Source organism: Cervus elaphus, chromosome 24 (genome assembly GCF_910594005.1).
Source record: "Cervus elaphus chromosome 24, mCerEla1.1, whole genome shotgun sequence".
NCBI classification, from domain to species: Eukaryota; Metazoa; Chordata; class Mammalia; order Artiodactyla; family Cervidae; genus Cervus; species Cervus elaphus.
This window is the reverse complement of record NC_057838.1, coordinates 63,015,563-63,035,747: the sequence shown is the minus strand read 5'-3', so window position 1 is coordinate 63,035,747 and position 20,185 is coordinate 63,015,563. Positions and strand designations below refer to the sequence as shown.

General features: G+C 38.3%; 1 protein-coding gene across 2 annotated transcripts in view; it reads right to left on the bottom strand.

Moving 5' to 3' along the window:
* The window catches only part of SMARCC1 (SWI/SNF related, matrix associated, actin dependent regulator of chromatin subfamily c member 1), a 121,802-nt gene that overhangs the window by 35,615 nt on the left and 66,002 nt on the right, over nucleotides 1–20,185 (bottom strand). For both annotated transcript variants that reach the window (XM_043885208.1, XM_043885209.1), the window contains exons 20-22: nucleotides 19,587–19,845; nucleotides 18,692–18,853; nucleotides 1,349–1,404 (exon numbers count right to left, since the gene is read on the bottom strand). In XM_043885208.1, coding sequence (XP_043741143.1) covers nucleotides 1,349–1,404; nucleotides 18,692–18,853; nucleotides 19,587–19,845 — 477 coding nt within the window. The remainder of the gene's footprint in view (nucleotides 1–1,348; nucleotides 1,405–18,691; nucleotides 18,854–19,586; nucleotides 19,846–20,185) is intronic.

Here is a 20,185-nt window from a genome sequence, read left to right as displayed (position 1 = left end):
ATACAGAAATTAACACAGTATTGCAAATAAACTATACTTCAATATATAAAATGAACAAAAATACATAAGATGTACAGTATTAACCAAGAAGCAAAATGAAATGCTGCCAAATTTAAAAAGTTGAGAAAGTTCTTCAACACAGCCATTTGCAATGGCTCTTAGAAGAGCCAAAACAGAGCAATCAATGATCATGTTCTGGAGACTGAAAACTTCAATTGCTCTATGGTCAGGAGCTGGCATCATTTATCAATTTTGAAATCCTTGAACAAATTATGTAACATTATCTATAAAATGAAGAGACTATCATTGACTTGATAAGGCTATTTTAGGAACTTGATAAATTCATAAATGTAAAGTATAAAGTACAGTATTTGAGACGCTGTAAGAACAATCATTAATTTTACTATGATTCCCTTCCTCTCCTTATCTATATACAATGATAAAGCACCAGAAGGAATCAAGAGCTTAAATCCTTGTTTCATTTAAACAGTGACTGACTGATTATCCTGTACCCCAATCTTGGCTTACCTCACATTGACAGCCTTCATGAGACAGGCATCAGGACACAAACATACTGGGCACCTGGACGCCCTCTGCGCGCTGGTTGCAGTGTCTCCCCCTCCACTGACAGCTGGAATACCTGACTCCCCATTCTTCATTTCAAACCTTATAATAACCTGCTCTTTAAAACATACTTCAAATGTCACCTTCTTGTTGAGTTTTTCAAATATTTTTCTGCTGACAGCTAAGTCTCCCAGAAAATTCCTCAATACTCTCTAATTCTCCTCTGGCATAAGTACAGAACCCAAACCCTACAATTCAATAGTTTTAAGTCTTCAATAGTCTTTTGTATTTATATTCCCCAACTCTGTCTGAAAGAATTACAGAAGCAGAAGCTGGAAGAGTGGATAGATAAATCCTCACTAAAATGAAAGTCAAAGTCACTCAGTTGTGTCCCACTCTTTGTGATCCCACGGACTACACAGTCCATGGAATTCTCCAGGCCAGAATACTGGAGTGGGTAGCTGTTTCCTTCTCTAGGGGACTGTCCCAACCCACGGACTGAACCAAGGTCTCTCGCGTTGCAGGCAGATTCTTTACCAGCTGACCCACCAGGGAACCTGAAGAGTGGATAAATCCTCACTAAATAAACAAATGACAAATGTCCTGTATTATGTCTTATGAGAACTGCACCTTAAACCAGGAAAGTGAAAATGGCTGACAGAATCACTTACAGTCCCGAGAGGGACTCAAAAGATCAAAATAAACCCAAACTGTTACGCTGTGAAAATCAGTGCTCTCTGTGGCTTTTCTATAGTGGGAGAGTTCAAACAGACTGACATTTTACCTTTTCAGGCTGCTGAGCATCAGTATCTGTTTCCATTTTTTCCTCTTCAGCTCCTTCTATAAACAAAGGAATAAGAACAAATAGTACAATGTGGGGAAAAAGTAAAAACTATTACAAAGTTCTGAGAGTATCTGAAATACAACTACATATAGTAATATGGACAGATCTCACAACCAGAAGGTTGACATAAAACCACACATACTTTTATGATTCTACTAATGTAAAATTCAAAAGCAGGTGAAAGTAATCTATGGTGTTAGAAATCAGGACAGTGGTTTACCAGCAAAGGGGTGGGTTCAAGGGTGGCATGGGTGCTGGTAATGATCAGTTTTCTCGATCTTGGGGCAGCTTACATGACTGTGTTTAATTTGTGAAAATGCACTGAACTGCCCACTGTGGGTCTCCATTTTTCTGTACACATAAAAATTTAAAGTTCAAAAACACTTTTTAAGTAAAAGAAAAAAAAAAGGCAAAAATAAAAACAATTTGTTATTCTTAAAGATACTTATTGAGTATTTGAGTCTGTCAGGGACTAGAGAAACAGTTAAGAGCTAGAGAGTTACTAAACTTCAGGAGCATGATCATATTTCCCAGCACACACACACACACACACACAAAAGAAAGAAATCAATAGAAAGTGTAACCTACTCTTAAAAAAAAAAAAATCTGATCAGAAATTAAGCCATAAAGCTAGTTTTCACAAATTTCAAGAAGTCAATGACAATGACCAAATCAGTAACAAAGTTGTCTTACCACAATGCAATGAAATTAGAAGCTTAAAATACACGTCTCTATGTCTGAAAATGTAATTTTGAGATTCAGTAAAAATACCACTTATGGGAAAAGGTAAAATATGCCTTTTTATTTTTAGATTAGAAAAGAAATAACAGTTCAAAGTCTATAAGCTGTACATTCTTTACAGGAAAGCAAGGAAGAATAATAGAATAGAGGAGGTAGACAGAAAATAACAAGGGCAAAAAAGATTAAAGATATAAAAAAACCCAAAAATACAACAGGGTTTTAAAATATATAATAGAATCCAGATATCTCTTCTGTGACAGATCAAGAAAAGAGAGGGAAGGCAGAAATTAATATTAAAAATGGAAGAAAGGCCATAACTATTGATAAAAAAGCAAACGTCAAAAAAGGAAGTGGTAACAACCTACTGAAGAGGCTAAAGTATTTACAAATAACATTGACTGATGAAGGGTTGATATTCAAAATATATAAACAGCTCATACAATTCAATATTTTATTTATTTATTTATTTATTTTGCTCCACCCCCCCCACCCCCAATTCAATATTTTAAAAAACACAAATAATTCAATGAGAAAATGAGCATTAGACCTGAATAAACACTTTTCCAAAGAAAACAAACAGACGGCCAACAGGCACAAGAAAAGAGGCTCAAAGTTGCAAATCTTCAGAGAAATGAAAGTCAAAATCCTAATGAGGTATCATCTCACACTTGTCAAAATGGCTCTCATCAAAAAGATCACAAGAAACACATGCTGGCAAGGATGAGGAGGAGAGAGAATCCTAGTACACAGTCAGTGGGAATGTAAATCAGTGCAGTATGGAGGTTCCTCAAAAACAGCAACAAAAACCCACTACATGATCTAGCAATTCCACTCCTGGGTAAATATTTAAGGAAATGAAAACACTAATTCGAAAAGATATTAGCAATCTAATGTTTGGAGCAGTATTATTTACAGTGGCCAAGATATGGATACAATCTAAGTATCCAACAAAGGATGAACGGATAAAGAAGATGTGGAACACACACACACACACACAAACATTACTTAGCCATAAAAAGAACGAAATTTCACACTGTGCAACAACACAGATGGACTGGGAGGGTGTTACATTTAGTGAAATAAATCAGGCAGAGAAAGACAAACATTCTGTGTTATCACTTATATGAAAAATATAAAAAACAAAACAGAAAGACTCACAGAATAAATTAGTGGTTACCAATGAGGAGAGGGAAGGATAGAGTGGTAAGATGGGGAAGGGGGTTAAGAGCACAAACTACTATATATAAAATAAATAAGCAACAAGCAGCACTATTTACAATAGCTAGAACATGGAAGTAACCCAGATGTCCAACAACAGATGAATGGATAAAGAAGTTGTGGTACATATATACAATGGAATACTACTCAGCCATAAAAAGGAATTCATTTGCATCACCAGTAAGGTGGATGAACCTAGAACCTTTTATACAGAGTAAAGTCAGTCAGAAAAATAATATAAATATTGTATACCGACACATATATATGGAATCTATAAAGATGGTATTGACAAATTTATCCGCAGGGCAGCAGTGGAGAAACAGACGTAGAGAACAGACCGAAGGACACGGTGGGAGGGGAGAAGGGAGCGGTGAGGTGTATGGATAGAGTAATACAGAAGTTTATAATACCGTATGTAAAACAGACAGTCAATGGCAATCTGCTCTGTGACTCAGGGAACTCACACAGGGGCTCCGTGACAACCCAGAAGGGTGGGAAGGGGAAAGAGAAGGAACAGAGGTTTGGGAAGGCGAGGAGAGGGTGTTCCTATGACTAATTCTTGTTGACGTACGACAGAAAACCAGAAATTCTGTAAAGCAAGTATCATTCAATTTAAAACATTAAGTGGCAAAAAAGAATATATTCTACAGCACAGAGAACATAGCCAATATTTTATAATAATTGTAAAGTATTATAAGCTATAAAAATATTCAATCACTATGCTGTCCGCCTGAAACTAATATTGCAAATCGACTATACTTTAAAAAAAAAAAAAAGGAAATGACAAAAAGCTCTGAAAAAGTTTATGCCAAATAAAACAGAAGAACTAGATCAAATTAACAAATTATGAGAAAACTGATTTTCCTTAACAGATCTGGGAAGAAGTATAACTGAAAAAGCTTAAAAACTTAAGACAAAAACACCACAGGTCCAGATGTTTTTACTGGGGAATTCTACCAAACTTTTAGGTTAAAAAAAATGATTATAATATTCATAAGTTTTTCCAGAGAATATGGAAGATGGAATACCTCCTAACTCATTCTATAAGGCGAGTAATAACCTTTGATTCACAAAATGAATACAGACAACAGATAAGGAATATTATACAGGCCCCTAGGCTAAATCTCATTTATAATCACAAATGAGAAATTCCAAAGCAAAATACCTAAAAACAGAAAATAGTAGTGTATTTAAAAAGGTAATATATTATGACAAAATAATATGACTACAACAGAAGAGTGATTTTAACATTAATATGTCTATCAACTTATTTGCTCATATGCATAAAAGTATCTGATAAAACTCGATGTCTTTCATGACAAGCTAGCTTTCATAACAAGGGCTAAAAATAAAAGGAAAGTTCCTGAGCCCCCCAGTCAGCGATAATCCTATAATATATCTCATTCTTCAAGAAGAGATGCCTATAGTATTCCATTTATTATCAAGAGCAAGACATGAATACCAATATAACTACTTTCCTTTGATATTGCCAGAGGTCACAGCCGAGGCAGTCAATAAAGAAAAAGAAATAAAAATGGGGTAGAAAGGAAAGAAGAAAATAGTTGTGATCTGCAGAAAATAAAACGATGTACAGGAACGTTACTAGAAATAAAAACAGCATTACAAGACAGTTAGCTATAGAATTAACATACAAAATCAACTGCATTTCAATATGCTAACAAAAATCAATTCCAGATAGACACATGAAAAAAAATAAAACCTGAATGATCTCTTAATCACAACACAAAATGTGCCCATAAAATAGAAGCCAAAACTATTAAAATGAAAAGAAAGGACTTCTTTACATTGAGATACCAAAAAGAACAAGTAACAAAATAAAACACACGCCTCACAGTAACTAGATTAGTTCCTCAGATTTATAAAGAAAAAGGTAAATACTATGGAAAAGTGAGTATAAGACAAGAACAGTTATTCCACAGAATGACATATGACTGATAAATTTAAGATACTCTAATTAGTCATCAGAGAAATGTAATTTAAAACCATAACGGAACATCATTTACACCTGCTACATCAGCAGAATCAAATACTAGGAAGGTAGTGGATCACGTGTTACTGGTCAACTTTGGGGAGAAACCAGGGATTTCCTAAAACAGTGCTACTCACAGAAGCAGTTCACAACAAAATAAGTTAAGCAAGAATGTTCAAGGTTCAATGTTCAAAAACGTTCAATTCTCTTTTCTCTTTTCCTTTATTAAGAAATCCACTTTATGAAAAAGGGACAACTGAACCAGTGATGCATTCTCCTTAACGCAATGTGGCAACTGCACTTAAAGCAGCGCCATGTCTAAGCAAAACCTTGTATGTACGTGTACAGCTGAACACTGTTCAAAAATCCATGATTCTCAGTCCTGGGGGTGGGAAAGTGAAAACAGCAGGTACGGTAATGTTCTAATTCCTAGTTCAGATGAAATATGTAACAAGAATTAAGATACATTAAAATATAATAAAATGATGTGAACAAAAAAGCAAATGCATGCGGAGCTTTTTTAAACCCTTAAACCTCAAAAGTTACTTTTAATTCAATGTGCATTAAGCCACCTTTGCTGGATCAACTTAATTACATACTGAATAAGTACTATGTGGGAGAAATGCAGTATTTTTTTTAATAAAGGTAATCTACATTTGAAATAAATAATCACAATCTATAGCTCTGCATTTTAAAAAGAGAACATACTCTTTCTACTCTAAAGCAAGCCAAATTTGATATCAACTCATAATTTCAAGATGAACAATATATTAATATAATATTAATACCTATCCATAAAAGGATGGTAGGGTTAGAGACAGACTCTCTGTAAGGGGGACTATCTGAAGATGCGTGTTCAGAGTTTTAAGGAGATGTTTATTAATAGTTTAATTATGAGTTGTATACTTCTCAGGATGCTATGTGGAAGAGTAATGGTTTCTAGTCTGTAAAATATTTTGTTAAAGCAGCTATTAGAAATCTTCCTGGAAGGAGAGAGCAAGCGTGTGCACACATGCGCTTTGTCTTTGGTCTGAGTTCTGGTCAGAAGTGTAAAATCTGAAGAGGTTGTTTGCAGCCGTTCACATATCCCTTAATGTCATCCTGTTGCTGATCAACTAGAAGGTTAAGAACCTTTCCCTACAAATATATGGCCTGACCCATGTCTGCAGAGTTAATTAAAGATACTAGAATGAATAAAAGGAAATTCCCAACCTATAAGAAAACACATAAAATAAACTAGTGAGCCACGGTCCAAAGACAGAAAGAAAGAGAAAGTAAAAAAATTAAAAAAAAAATCCTCTGACCAGGTACTTAATGCTGCATCAGCCAAGGGAAAATATCGACATCACAGTTCACAATTAGTTCTCATGCAGTAGATCAGGGGTTGGTAACCTTCTTCTGTAAAGGGTCAAACAGTAACTATTTTCAGGCTTGCAGGCCCTACAGTCTTAGTGGCATCTACTCAACTCTGCGATAGTAGCATGAAATCGGCTACAAAAGCAGCTTGGAAATGAATGGGTGTGGCTGTGTTTCAATATAACTTCATGAACACTGAAATTTAAACATCATATAATTTCTATGTATCACAAAATATTATTCTTTTGGTTTCATCCAAACATTTAAAAATGTAAAAACCATTCTCATATATTGTGGGCTAAATAAACATAGGTGGCAACTTGGATTTGGCACAAGACCCAAGATTTGCAAGCCCCTGGCTCTAGAAAAATAGGATGAGCTCTGGATACCCACTAATTAGGCTCGAATCTTGTCCCCACAATTTACCAGATCAAGTAACACTGAGCAAGCTACTTAGCTGACAGTGGCTTAAGTTTGCTAATACACAACAGAAGAGTATTATTATTATTTCCTTCACAGGGATAGAGCTAAGGATTTAATTATTTCATGTAAAATGCTAATAACTGTCTGGCTCACAGTAAGTGTTCAATGGCAATTAGCTCAGCTGGCTGCATGTGAGCTTCTCAGAGGCCTCTGGTGCTGCTTCAGTGACAAGAAAGGCCTCTCAATCTTCCCTGGCTGCCAAAGATCTTTCGCAATCTGGTATGTCATCTGTGACTCCCCCCTCACCATGTGATCTTTTCTGTAAAGGACCAGATCAGTTTATAAAATTACCTGCCTGGCTCCCACTCTCTTATGTTACTAACGACTCAAGAGATAGCTGATCAAACCAACTGACGAGGGGTCAGCAAACGAAGGCTGCTTTTGTCAGCAGAATTTCATCAGAACACAGCCGCGCTCATTTGTTTTAGTATTGCCTCTGGCTGCTTCTGCACCACAAGCACAGAACTGAGTAGTTGAACAGAGACCGTCATCAAGGCAGTAAAGGAAAGGTCCTGTGAAGGCCCATTAGTCCTTTACCAAAAGAGCTTGCAAACCTCTGTGATAGAAAACTCATCCTAATATGACAGCCCAGCTTATGAACAAAGATAGTCTTGGAGACACTGCCAGACTCTCAAGGTCTCAACTTCAATGTTGGGAATTGAGGGACACTGGTGGTGAGACGTAAGGGTGGCCTCATCGGATCCCTGCCTTGAGATTTTCATGTCCCTGTATGAACCGCTTCCCTCAAGTGTGAGCAGCATCTGTGATTTACCTCTAGCCACAACAGAACACAGCCAGAGTGACAGGGTGTTAGATGACTCGAGACCCTGCGCTGTTCCTAGACTCGCTCTGCAGACTCCTTGTCGGACTGATGAAGTATGCTGCCGTGCAGGGGAAGCCTCAATAGCAGAGTCCTCAGTGGCCCTAGGAGCCGAGGGAAGCTTCCAGCTGACAGCCAGCAAGAAACCAAGGTTTTCAGTTCTACAACCGCAAGTAAATTAATTTTGAGAACAAGAGTGAGCCTGGGGATGGATTCTTCAACAGTCAAGCCTCCAGATGAGAAGGTAGCCCTGCCACCAACTTGATTGTTGCCTTCTGAGATCCTCAGCAGAGGACAAGTTAGGCTGTGCATAGACTTCTGACTCACAGCAACTAGGAGATAATAAATGTACTGTGTTTTAAGTCACTAATTTTGTGGTAATTTGTTTTGCACCAATAGATAACTACTGTACCTCCACCGAGCTTCCCTGGCGGCTCAGACGGTAAAGAATCTGCCTACAACGCAGGAGACCCAAGATCGATTGGTTGGGAAGATCCCCTGGAGGAGGAAATGGCAACCCACTTAAGCATTCTTGCCTGGAAAATTCCACAGACACAGAAGCCTAAAAAGCTACAGTCCATGGGATCAAAAAGAGCTGGACAAGACTGAGTGACTAACATACACATACCTCCTTAACTTCTGAATGAACTTCAACCAAGGGTGAGAAGCAAATTAGCCAGCATCCATAAGAAGAACATCTTCATATAAATGGTCTCATCCACTAGTCCAGGATAATTTCATCCCCAGTCACCACCCCTTTCTCCCAGCTTCCACAAGGTGTACTTTTTGGTCTAGTAATAATATGCTTGAAAGTGAAAGTGTTAGTCGCTCTGTTGTGTCCGACTTTCTGCAACCCCATGGGCTGTAGCCCACCAGGCTCTTCTGTCCATGGGATTTTCCAGGCAAGAATACTGGAGTGGGCAGCCATTTTCTCTTCCAGGGGATCTTCCAGACCCACAGACAGAACTCGGGTCTCCTGCACTGCAGGCAAATTCTTTACCATCTGAGCCACCAATGCATGTCTGCTCAGTCGCTTCAGTCATGTCTGACTCTTTGCGATCCCATGGACTGTAGGCTGCCTGGCTCCTCTGTCCATGTTATTCTCCAGGCAAGAAAACTGGAGTGGGTTGCCATGACCTCCTCTAGGGGATCTTCCTGACCCAGGGATCAGACCCAGGGATCAAACCCAGGTCTCCTGCATTGCAGGCTGATTGCTGAGCCATCAGGGAAGCCCATAAACAATATGCTTAGCAAAACCAAAATGAGGAGAGATAAAGAAACCATTTCCTAAAGTCTTGAGGGAATCGGAAAAGTTAGCTCTGAGGAAAGAATTAAATGCTTGCAAAATACCTGCCTTTAATAAAGTATGTTACAAATAACTAAGTCATGATTCTCCTTGGAAAAGAATGATGTTTATTTGTTGAAAACATTCTTACACATCATCTGTAAACTGTCAGCAGTCACGTTCTAGAAGAGACAGAACAATGTTACTTCTACAGAGACTCTGGCCCTCTTCTCTATGAGGTAAAGTCTATGAGGTAAAAGCCTTTCAAAACCAGCCCCACACCTCCACAGCTGCACTTGACTAGGAACTCTGCTCCTCACAAACTTCTTGTATAATTTTCAAAATATGCCACCTATGTTCACTCCTTCCTTTTTCATTTTTGTTACAAGGCCATTTCTTTTGTGAGGCCTTCCCTAACTGACCGAAGTATAAGTAACTGTGCTTCCTCCACATGGGCCTCTACTTATAACTATTTCTTTTTATAATAATGTCTCCTCTCCCACCATGAATATTCTTCAAGTACAAAATAATTTTTTTAATTATTTAGTTAAATTATTTAATTCAGTGATTGATTCACAACATGTGGTCCAGGTACCCTGGGAGTTCCCAAGGTCAAAACTATTTATATAGCAACACAAAGATGTTACTTCCCTTTTCACTCTAAGTGTGGAATATGACTTTCCAGATGCTACATGATGAAGGTAGTTACAGAAATGTGCACCTATGTATAATTTTGTTTTAAAAACTTTCCCAGTTTCAATTTTTAATATAGTAAAAAATATCAATGATATAATCCAGATAAATGGAAGCATTTGGGGTTCCTTGATATTTTTAAATAGTCAAAGAAGTCCTGAGACCAAAAAATTTTAGAAATGTGATTCCAATAAGTTTTGTCTTCCCAGGAAAGGGGAAAATGAGGTCCAAGGTAGGAACTCACAGTAGGAACATTTCTGGGAGAATAATCAGGTCATTCCCTGTATTAAAGTCCAAACATCCCATAAAGCTGGCAATACCATCCAAGCAAGCTCACGAGCCTGTATCATTCTCTATAACCTCACTCCAGCTTCCGTACGCTGTTCTCTTTCTACATCCTTATTTGAATTTTGTATTATGGCCAACCAGGTTTACTTCTCACCTTTTAAACAACCTTCCACTTCCACCTCTGGGCCTTTGTTCATGTTGTTCTACAGAATAGAAAATTATACTTGCTCCAAGCTGGCTCAGTGACATTCTAAACCTCTTTTTCAATACTCAGCTCAAATCCTACTTTCTTTGTGAAGTCTTCTTTAGTCTAAAATTACACAACCCGTTGTGTTCCTTCTTACAGCACTTCCTTCGTAGTCCTCCTTGAACAATACTATACTTCATTCTATCTCCAATCCTCCAATAATGAATTATTTTTCTATGTTTATGTAACTCATCATAAAATAGACTCCCAATTATTAGTATTATCTGTCTTACATAACTGCCCCATAGCAAGAGAGCTATATCAAGTAAGCATAGTATCTGATTTGATTTTTAAAAGTCACCTAAGGGCAGACAATTATATACATGAAGCCAATTTCTTCCTAAAAATTCTTGTCCTACCATCTACTGAATGAGTCATTAGATAAGTCACTTATATCCTGGATAGTCCTTACAGGTTAAATATCCTATTCTGAGCTGCTCAGAAGTCTGAATCTCTATTTCAATGCCTCTTGATACAGATCTGAAAGAGCCCTTAAAATATAACAGTGACAAAGAGAACAGAGAAGTCCACTCCACATGACGCAGGCTGAAGATCAAATACTGATCCCCTGTTTCCTTAGGTTCACGAGCCTAGCATGGTCTCACACACTGGTGTTTTAGAAGGGCCTGATTTTAAAGATGTTATGGGAATCCTCAGGGTGAGAAGAATGAGGCTATTTATATGCTATAAACAGTATCTGTGGCAAGAATTTTAACAGGCACTTCTGGGCTTTATGTTCCTAGAAAGTGACCTTTTCAACACTATTATTATCAGGATGCTCTTCTTCACCTCCTGATGGACTACAGACTAGTTCTTAACCTTCTCAAAAACTAGGAATAATGAGTTAGATTCTTCTACACAGAGCTGTGACAAATGCTCAAGATACACTCCTCGAGTCCAGTATTCCACAAGGCGTTCAGGAGCTCAGGGGACAATTCACTCACTGGTATAAAAGAATCTTCTCTGAACACTCTATAAATAATAATATCTGTGATTCAATTTCCCTGAAAGCATAGTCAATGGTAAGGAAAAAGCATCAATGAACTTAATCTTTCAAATTTCTCTAAACCAGAATTAAGATACAGACAGTGAATCTACTCAGCATGCAAAACAATAAAATAAAGTAAAACCCATACTCCAGATTCAGTTCAGTCGCTCAGTCATGTCCGACTCTTTGCAACCCCATGAACCGCAGCATGCCAGGCTTCCCTGTCCATCACCAACTCTCAGAGTCCACTCAAACCCAATGTCCATTGAGTTGGTGATGCCATCCAACCATCTCATCCTCTGTTGTACCCCTCTTCTCTTGCCCTCAATCTTTCCCAGCATCAGGGTCTTTCCAAATGAATCAGCTCTTCGCATCAGGTGGCCAAAGTATTGGAGTTTCAGCTTCAACCTCAGTCCTACCAATGAACACTCAGGACTGATCTCCTTTAGGATGGACTGGTTGGATCTCCTTGCAGTCCAAGGGATTCTCAAGAGTTTTCTCCAACACCACAGTTCAAAAGCATCAATTCTTCACCGCTCAGCTTTCTTTATAGTCCAACTCTCACATCCATATGTGACCACTGGAAAAACCATAGCCTTGACTAGGCAGACCTATGTTGACAAAGTAATGTCTCTGCTTTTCAATATGCTATCTAGGTTGGTCATAACTTTCCTTCCAAGGAGTAAGCGCCATTAAATCTCATGGCTGCAATCACCATCTGCAGTGATTTTGGAGCCCAGAAGAAAAAAGTCATTCACTGAGTTTCCACTGTTTCCCCATCTATTTGCCTTCAGATTAGGCAATACAAATGGATACAATAATATGTATTTAACAGACTCCTGACTGGCCCCTGAATATATATGCACATTCCAACACCCTAAGGGGAAGGGCTGATGACCTTAAGTGGCTAAGAGTCACTGTATTATGATATTTATTTAGGAAAACGTCCTTATCCTTAGGAGACACATGCTGAGTTACTTAGTGGGGATAAAAAGAATCATGAGGTATACGACTTACTTTGAAATAATCCACAAAGATAATAAAATAGAAATTGTTTATTTAGATGCCTAGATAGATTACAATGGCAAAGTTGAATCTAACTGGTAGGCATAGGAGACTCCACTGTGCTATCCTATCAACTTTTCAGTATGTTTGGCTAAAAATAAACAGATGATCATAAAGGCAATTCTGTTTCATTTCCAGGTCAAATTAAAAAAAAAAAAAAAAAGAAGAAGTTCTTTAATAAAAGACTTGTTGATAAAATAAAAAAAATTTAATATTCAAACACAGTACATAGTTATTACAAAAATATATCAATTTAACAATTTCTAGATGGGGTCTATTCTCAACCGAACAGAATAAAACATTAAAACACAGGTTACAGCCTGACACTCTTCTGCTCAAACCCCTCCTTTGGCTCCACCTCCAAGTAAAGGTTAAACTGCTACAATGGCCCACAAGGCCCCTCACTGTCTCCCCTGACCTCCTCTACCCTGCAGCCCAGCTACCTGTCTGTGACTCTCCTTGCTATTCCTCCATATAGCAGGCAGCTCCTGTCCAGAGGCCTGTATGTTGGCTGCGCCCCATGCCTTGAACCCTCTGATCTTGGATGTCTACAGAGCTCCCTTCCTCATCTTCTACTTATATCCTTGCTTGAATGTCACTTTCATGGTGAGACATTCATTCCCCTAACCATTTAAAATTGTAATTCCCCACACTTCACTCTTATCGATGAGTCCCTGCTCTGATTTTCATGATGCCAGGTACCGGCCAAAACACTCTATATTTACATTTAATTTATACATTCTAATTCCATCTTCCACCGCTAAAATAAAAGTCCACAAGGGCAGGAATTTTGGACGAATTTGTTTACCAGTACTCGGACACCCAGAACACAATGAGACACCATGGTAAGACAACATATTTACAGTCTCCTTTATCTCTGAGGGGCGGGGGTGGGGTGGGGGGGGTACACCTAGAGTCTAGCTTAAAACTGATCTCCCATCCAAGAATGCTTGTGTTTTAGGCTCATACACTGAATCGCACTGATTGAATTTTCCTGTGTGTTTCTTAACTCTTAATCCTGTACAGATGAATCACCCACAGCCACTCTTCCCAGTAGTCATGTATGGGTGTGAGAATTGGACTATAAAGAAATCTGAGCACCAAAGAATTGATGCTTTTGAACTGCGACTGCATGGAGATCCAACCAGTCCACCCTAAAGGAAATCAACCCTGAATATTCACTGGAAGGACTGATGCTGAAGCTGAAACACCAATACTTTGGCCATCTGATGCGAAGAGCTGATTCATTTGAAAAGACCCTGATGCTGGGCAAGATTGAAGGCGGTAGAAGAGGACGACAGAGGATGAGATGGTTGGATGTCATCACCAACTCAATGGACATGAGTCTGAGTAAACTCCGGGAGTTGGTGATGGATGGGGGAAGACTGGCGTGCTGCAGTCCATGGGGTTGCAAAGAGTCGGACACGACTGAGCGACTGAACTGAACTGAACTCTTCCCAGTACATCTGCCTGACTCCTGTAGAGCTGAGGTGTTCAGGAGGGCCTAGGTCTTTTTCTACTGTATTTGTCATACTATATAAGGCAAAACATACAATGGAGCCATTAGGCCTTTAATGATCCCTGTTTAATGAATGAAAAATATACAAACATACCTATGTAGTTTACAGAAAGAGGTTGAGGAAAGAAGAAAGGGTCAGAGATATTTAGGTTCAAATTTTAGTCCATTCTTAACAAGCATGCCAATGTAATCTGCCAACACAAGGTCACTTTCTCCAAAGGGCTGTTCTGAAAAGAATCTCAAATGACCAAACAGAGTCCCTATATAGGAACCTCCCTGGTGGTCCAGGGGCTAGGACTCTGCACTCCCACTGCAGAGGGCCTGCGTTTGATTCCTGGAAGGGGAACTAGATCACACACGCCACAACTAGATTCCACACGCCACAACTAAGACCTGCCCACCGCAGTGAAATAAATAAAAACAAAAATATTTTAAAAAACCCTATATAATGTGTGAAAAATATGGGTGCTCAGAAAGAAATGTTGGTTTATAATGACTTCCAAGCAATGTTTAAAATTTCTATTTCTTTTGTCGTAACTTCTCCCATCTTTCCCACAAGCAAATAAAATCTCATATTTTTAGGTTATCATTTTTTCTATTCCTAGGATGGTCTCTGGTCAAACAAAAACCCATACAAACCCATACCAAAAAAAATCAGTAGATACTAATCAACGAGTAGAATGTTAAAGAGGATGAACTGAACAAAATCCTAACCTGACACTTCTTTACTAAATAATTCTCATGAGAAATCATAATAAATGAAATTCACATAATAAACAAAAATGTATCAAGTTTTATTTCACCAAATACTCCCTTGCAATTCACAATAACAAGTTAGATAAGGGACTGCCCTGTTGGCACAGTGGATAAGAATTTGCCCCCTAATTCAGGGGACACAGGTTCAATCCCTGACTCAGGGATTCCACATGCTATGGTGCAACTAAGTCCATGAACCACAACTATTTGAGCCTGTGCTCTAGAGCCTGCGAGCTGAGACTACTGAGCCCCGTGCTGTAACTACTGAAGCTGGTGCACTCAGAGCCCGTCCACAACAAGAGAAGTCAGTGTGGTGAAAAGCACGCGTACCCCAACTAGAGTAGCCCCTACTTGCCACAACTAGAGAAAGCCTGTGCAAAGCAACAAAAACCCAGGGCAGTCAAAAATAAAAACAAACAAACAAACAAAAGACAGGCTAACGAGAGAAATCCAAAGTCTTATGTTTCATAAGGAAACATTTTTCTCCATATTATTTCATCATCATCAATACATATTAGTGCAACTGTAAATTAAGTATCACAATAAAAAGTATGATTAATCTACCACCCAAGCATGATATTATCTTGATAAGGAAAACCTACGTCATTCTATCTTCAAATCTGTGTGCTGTGTATAAAGCACTATTTTGTTATATAAAGTGTAAGCTTAAATGTACATTTGATTCTTCCTTTCTTAGAACTCTGAACTTGGAATGTGGTTCAGAAAGATAGGAGGCATACTACTGATTCCCCACTACAACTGTGCTGAGTCAATTCTACAGGAAGTACCACTTGCTGTTTCCTAATTTATTCTGTTAGTCACAGCCCAAGATAAATCATTTTAACTATAATAGGCCAGCATTAGTTATAGAATTCTGTTCATGACTCATTTAGAAATTCCACACCATCCTTGTTCTTTCCTTAACCCTATATAAATGGGGGCTGCTGTTCACTCACTCAGTCATGTCTGACTCTTTGCGACTGCATGAACTGCAGCACGCCAGGCTTCCCTGTCCTTCACTATACACATCCCTGAGTTTGCTCAAACTCATGTCCACTGAATCTGTTATACCATCCAACCATCTCATCCTCTGTCATCTCCTTCTCCTGCCCTCAATCTTTCCCCACATCACGGTCTTATTAAATGGTAAAAGGACCCAAATTCTGCGGCTGCAACTAGTGAGTACACAATGCACTTCAAAAAGGTTAGCAAGCAAGGCTACCTCCAGGTACTATGAGTGAAGCTTACTGTTCATGTCATTCAAACAGTCACCCTGTGGAGTCTCCAGTGCTTCCTGCAGCAGTCTGATTCAAGCTTTGTACACTGTAGAAACCATACGTTCATTAATGAATCAGGAAAATCTAGCCTCACAAGACTGAGGTTGCTTGATTTTGGGGGGAGGTGTGGGGAAGAAGTCCTCTTTTAAATCCCACTAAACCAGAAATGGCCAACTTTGCAACCTGTTTCTTAACCACTAATGCTTTATGGTATTATCTACCAAAATTTTTTAAACAGATTTATATGTAAAAGCATGTCTCGGCTACTGCAAAGTACAGAAACACTTTTTGAATCAAATAAGAAGGCTTTGCCAACCCTTTTCAACACCATGACCATAGGGAACCAAAAGACCCTACAAATGAACCAAAAACACACAAAAAAACGTTGAGGAAAATAAGACCTTTCCCAGGCATTCAATAGACCCAGGTTTTCCTGGCCTGAACTGGGCATTGCCACATGGTGTAGAATCAACAAAAAGCAACAGAGACGTGGCCTGGCTTGCTAATTTCTGTCTCCATCTAAGAGAAAAGAAAATAGTGTGCTTTCAAACTCAGAAATACTGTGGATACTGTAAATTAGTTTTTAATTCAAAGCCTTGGTACTCTGGATTAGTAACCAATATTAAGAACAGTTAGGTCAATAATGTGTTCTTAGGGCTGGAGTGAGAGGTTTCATGAATCTGAAAATCTGTTTTCATATTTGCAAACTAAAACTGCTAGACTGATACTTTAAAGAAAGCAGAGAAAACAATAGGGGTAGGTCCTATGGCAACTCACGGAAACTAGCATCTACTCAAACCACCTAGAACAGAGCACCAGGAGTTCAAACGGTATCATCTTCAGAGTATTGGAACTAAGACAATGACAGAACTATTAGGAAAGATGACAGCAATAAACATTTAGCTTGAGTTATTCATCAGAAATTGTTTCACAATGAATGAAAAAATTGATGAACAATGTAAAAAACATTGGAAATACACAACTGATAACTGTATATAAAACAATTTTTCTTTAGTGTGAGAACAGGAACACTTCTCATTTGAGAAGTGGGTTGCCATTGCTTTCTCCAGGGAATCTTCTGGTCCCAGGGATCAAACCCGTGTCTCCTTCTTAACCACTGAGCCACCAGGGAAGCCCTATCTGTCTCCACATATTTACCTACTTGGAACATTTCATATAATTGCAATTACATAATATAATGTCTCTTTTCACTGGCTTCTTTTACCTATCAAAATGTTTACAAGTTACGTCCATGATGCAGAATATGTTAATACTTCATTCCATTTTATGGTCCAATAATATTCCACTGAATACCACATTTTGCTTATCCATTCAGTTGATGGGACATCTGAGTTGTTTCTACTTCTGGTTTTATGCTTTTTTTTGCATGCATGGCGAACAAACTAGATAATCTTAAAAATTCCTACAAAAACACACACTACCAAAACTATCCCCAAAAGAAAGAGAATAATTTCCTATAGCAAGTAAACAGATTTTGAATCAGTAGTCAAAAAACATTTCAAGTATAGCCACTTCAGAAAACAGTATGGAGGGTCTTCAGAAAACTACAACAAGTATTTATGTGAGAATGTGAAGAAATTAGAAACTTTATACACTGCTAGTGGGGAAAAAAAAAAGGTAAAACCACTGTGCAAACAACTGAGTAGTGTCCCAAAAAGTTAATTACACAATTCTCACAAGATTCAGCAATTCCACTCCTAGGTACCCAAGAAGCAGAAAATATTATGTACATGAATGCTCATAACAGCATTATTCAAATGAATAAAAAGCACAAACAAACCAAATAGCCATGAACTGATTAATGGATTAGTAAAATGTGGTATATCCACCCAAGAATATTATCGAGCACAAGACATGAAGTACTGAATTAAACTACAACATGAATGAACTTCGAAAGCATTATGCTACAAGGAAGAAGTCAGACACAAAAGGCCACAAGAGTATGATTCCATTTATAAGAAATGTCCAGAATAGGCAACACCAGAGAGACAGAAAGCAGATTAATGGTTACCAGAGCTGAGGAGAGAAACAATGGGAAGTCACTGCTTAATTGATATGGGATTTCTTCTGGGGTGAGGAAAATGTCCTGGAATTAGATAGTGGTGATGAATGTACAACACAGAAATTTACTAGAAGCCACTGGATAATATACATTTAAAGTGAATAAAATGAAGAATTTCATATGAATTTTATTTCAATTTAAAAATAACCCAAAACAACAATCTACTCAGCAACATATAAATTAAAACAACCACAAAAGTCCATTTGGAATTCTTAGGTCTATAGGCTCAAAACCTACATTTAAAAACAGGCATCAGATACCTCACAACTGTGATTTATTAACAGTTAGGAGACAATTTTAAAAATTTCTATCATAGAAGAAAGAGATTTAAAAAATCATACATATTTTTAAGACCTAAGTTTATACTGATCATTGTAGTCACTTTTAAGTGCAAGCAAACCCAGTTATACTAGCAAGCTGACAAGAAAACACAACTACTATTAACCGTAGTCCTTGGGGGCAGCAGGGACTCACCCAGCTTCTCCGGCTCATCTGGTCCCGTGCCTGCAATGCAGCTGCTCTCCAGGCCATAGGTGGGATCCACCTTCCCAGAGGCTCGGGCTGCTTCTTGAACCTTCTTGACATGAGCCTCCACCAATTCCAGCGGCACCTCCTCCCGGACTCGAGAAAACTCCTCTGTGTAAGAATAAAAATGGAACAGTGATCTGGTGTCGCGTGAATATTTGCTTCAGTGTAAACTAGGAAATCTGACACAACACTAGTGTGTTGTGTGTAACCTAGTAACCTTTCTCGAGACTCAATCTGATCTATCCAAGGAAGTCAAGAAGGCCAAAGTCAACATGTACAGTGATGCAATTCCATGACTCTTATGTCTTACCTTACGTGCCACAGTTTTACTATATAAACAAGAGATTATGATCTTTAAATATCTATCAGTAATAATCAAAACTGCTGTCCAAATTTCATCTAACTCTGTTTGGATTTTAATCAAGAAAACAGTAAGGATGAAACAATCAGAAAGTCAAGAAAGAATTCTATAGTGTGAAAAAGTTCTAGTTAGAATTCATGCAACCCAAGAATGTTAAATAACTCCGTTTGCCAATTATGGAGTTAAACAGGAGTTAAATAACTCCTATTTGCCAAAAATCTGTATGAATCACAAAATACCATTAAAAACCACTGTTTCATCCCTCCAAATTCTTAAAAAATGCTCATAGTTTGAAAAATGTTGTATTTAACTGCTTTATTTAAAAAACATAATCTACTATCCTTAAGGGGTAATACATAAAACTGCAATGAGTGTAACAGCCAATAACACCTAAATCTGAGATAAAACTATCATGAAAGCAAGCATGAAACCTTGATCTGAAATGGTTATACTCGTGAGACAGCTTAAGAAAGTCCATACCCAAAGCCGCTTTGGCTGCAGCAGACGCCACACGAGGATCCACCACAGATGCCAAAAAAGCAACAGTGCTCATGACTGGGTTTCCTGACTGACTGAAGGGCACAGGCTGGTAGGCCAGGGGCCCCAGGGAAGCATCAGAATTCTCAAGGTATGGGTCCTCAATGGGAAGCCTCAAGAAGTGGAGGATGCATTCATCCTGAGTGCGACTTCCAACGTGCTCTGACACTTTGTTCCAATCATCCTTATACATCTCCAGAGCCTGTGAGGGGAAAAAACAGGAGCTTTAATATCAGGTAACAAGGAAGTAATACTTAATGACATCAGAAGCCTACGACTATTCTTTAGATGGGCTTTAAATTAAAAACAGTAAAGAAAATAGTTATACTGTTCCTAGCAGGTAGTTCTGATTGCTTTCCTTATTATATTAAATTCTCAGTGAAGAAAAACAAATAAAAGGCATGTACATTACAAAGAATTGTGGTGCTGGAGAAGACTCCTTAGAGTCCCTTGGACTGCAGAGAGATCAAACCAGTCAATCCTAAAGGAAATGAACCCTGAATATTCACTGGACAGATGCTGAAGCTGAAGCTCCAATACTC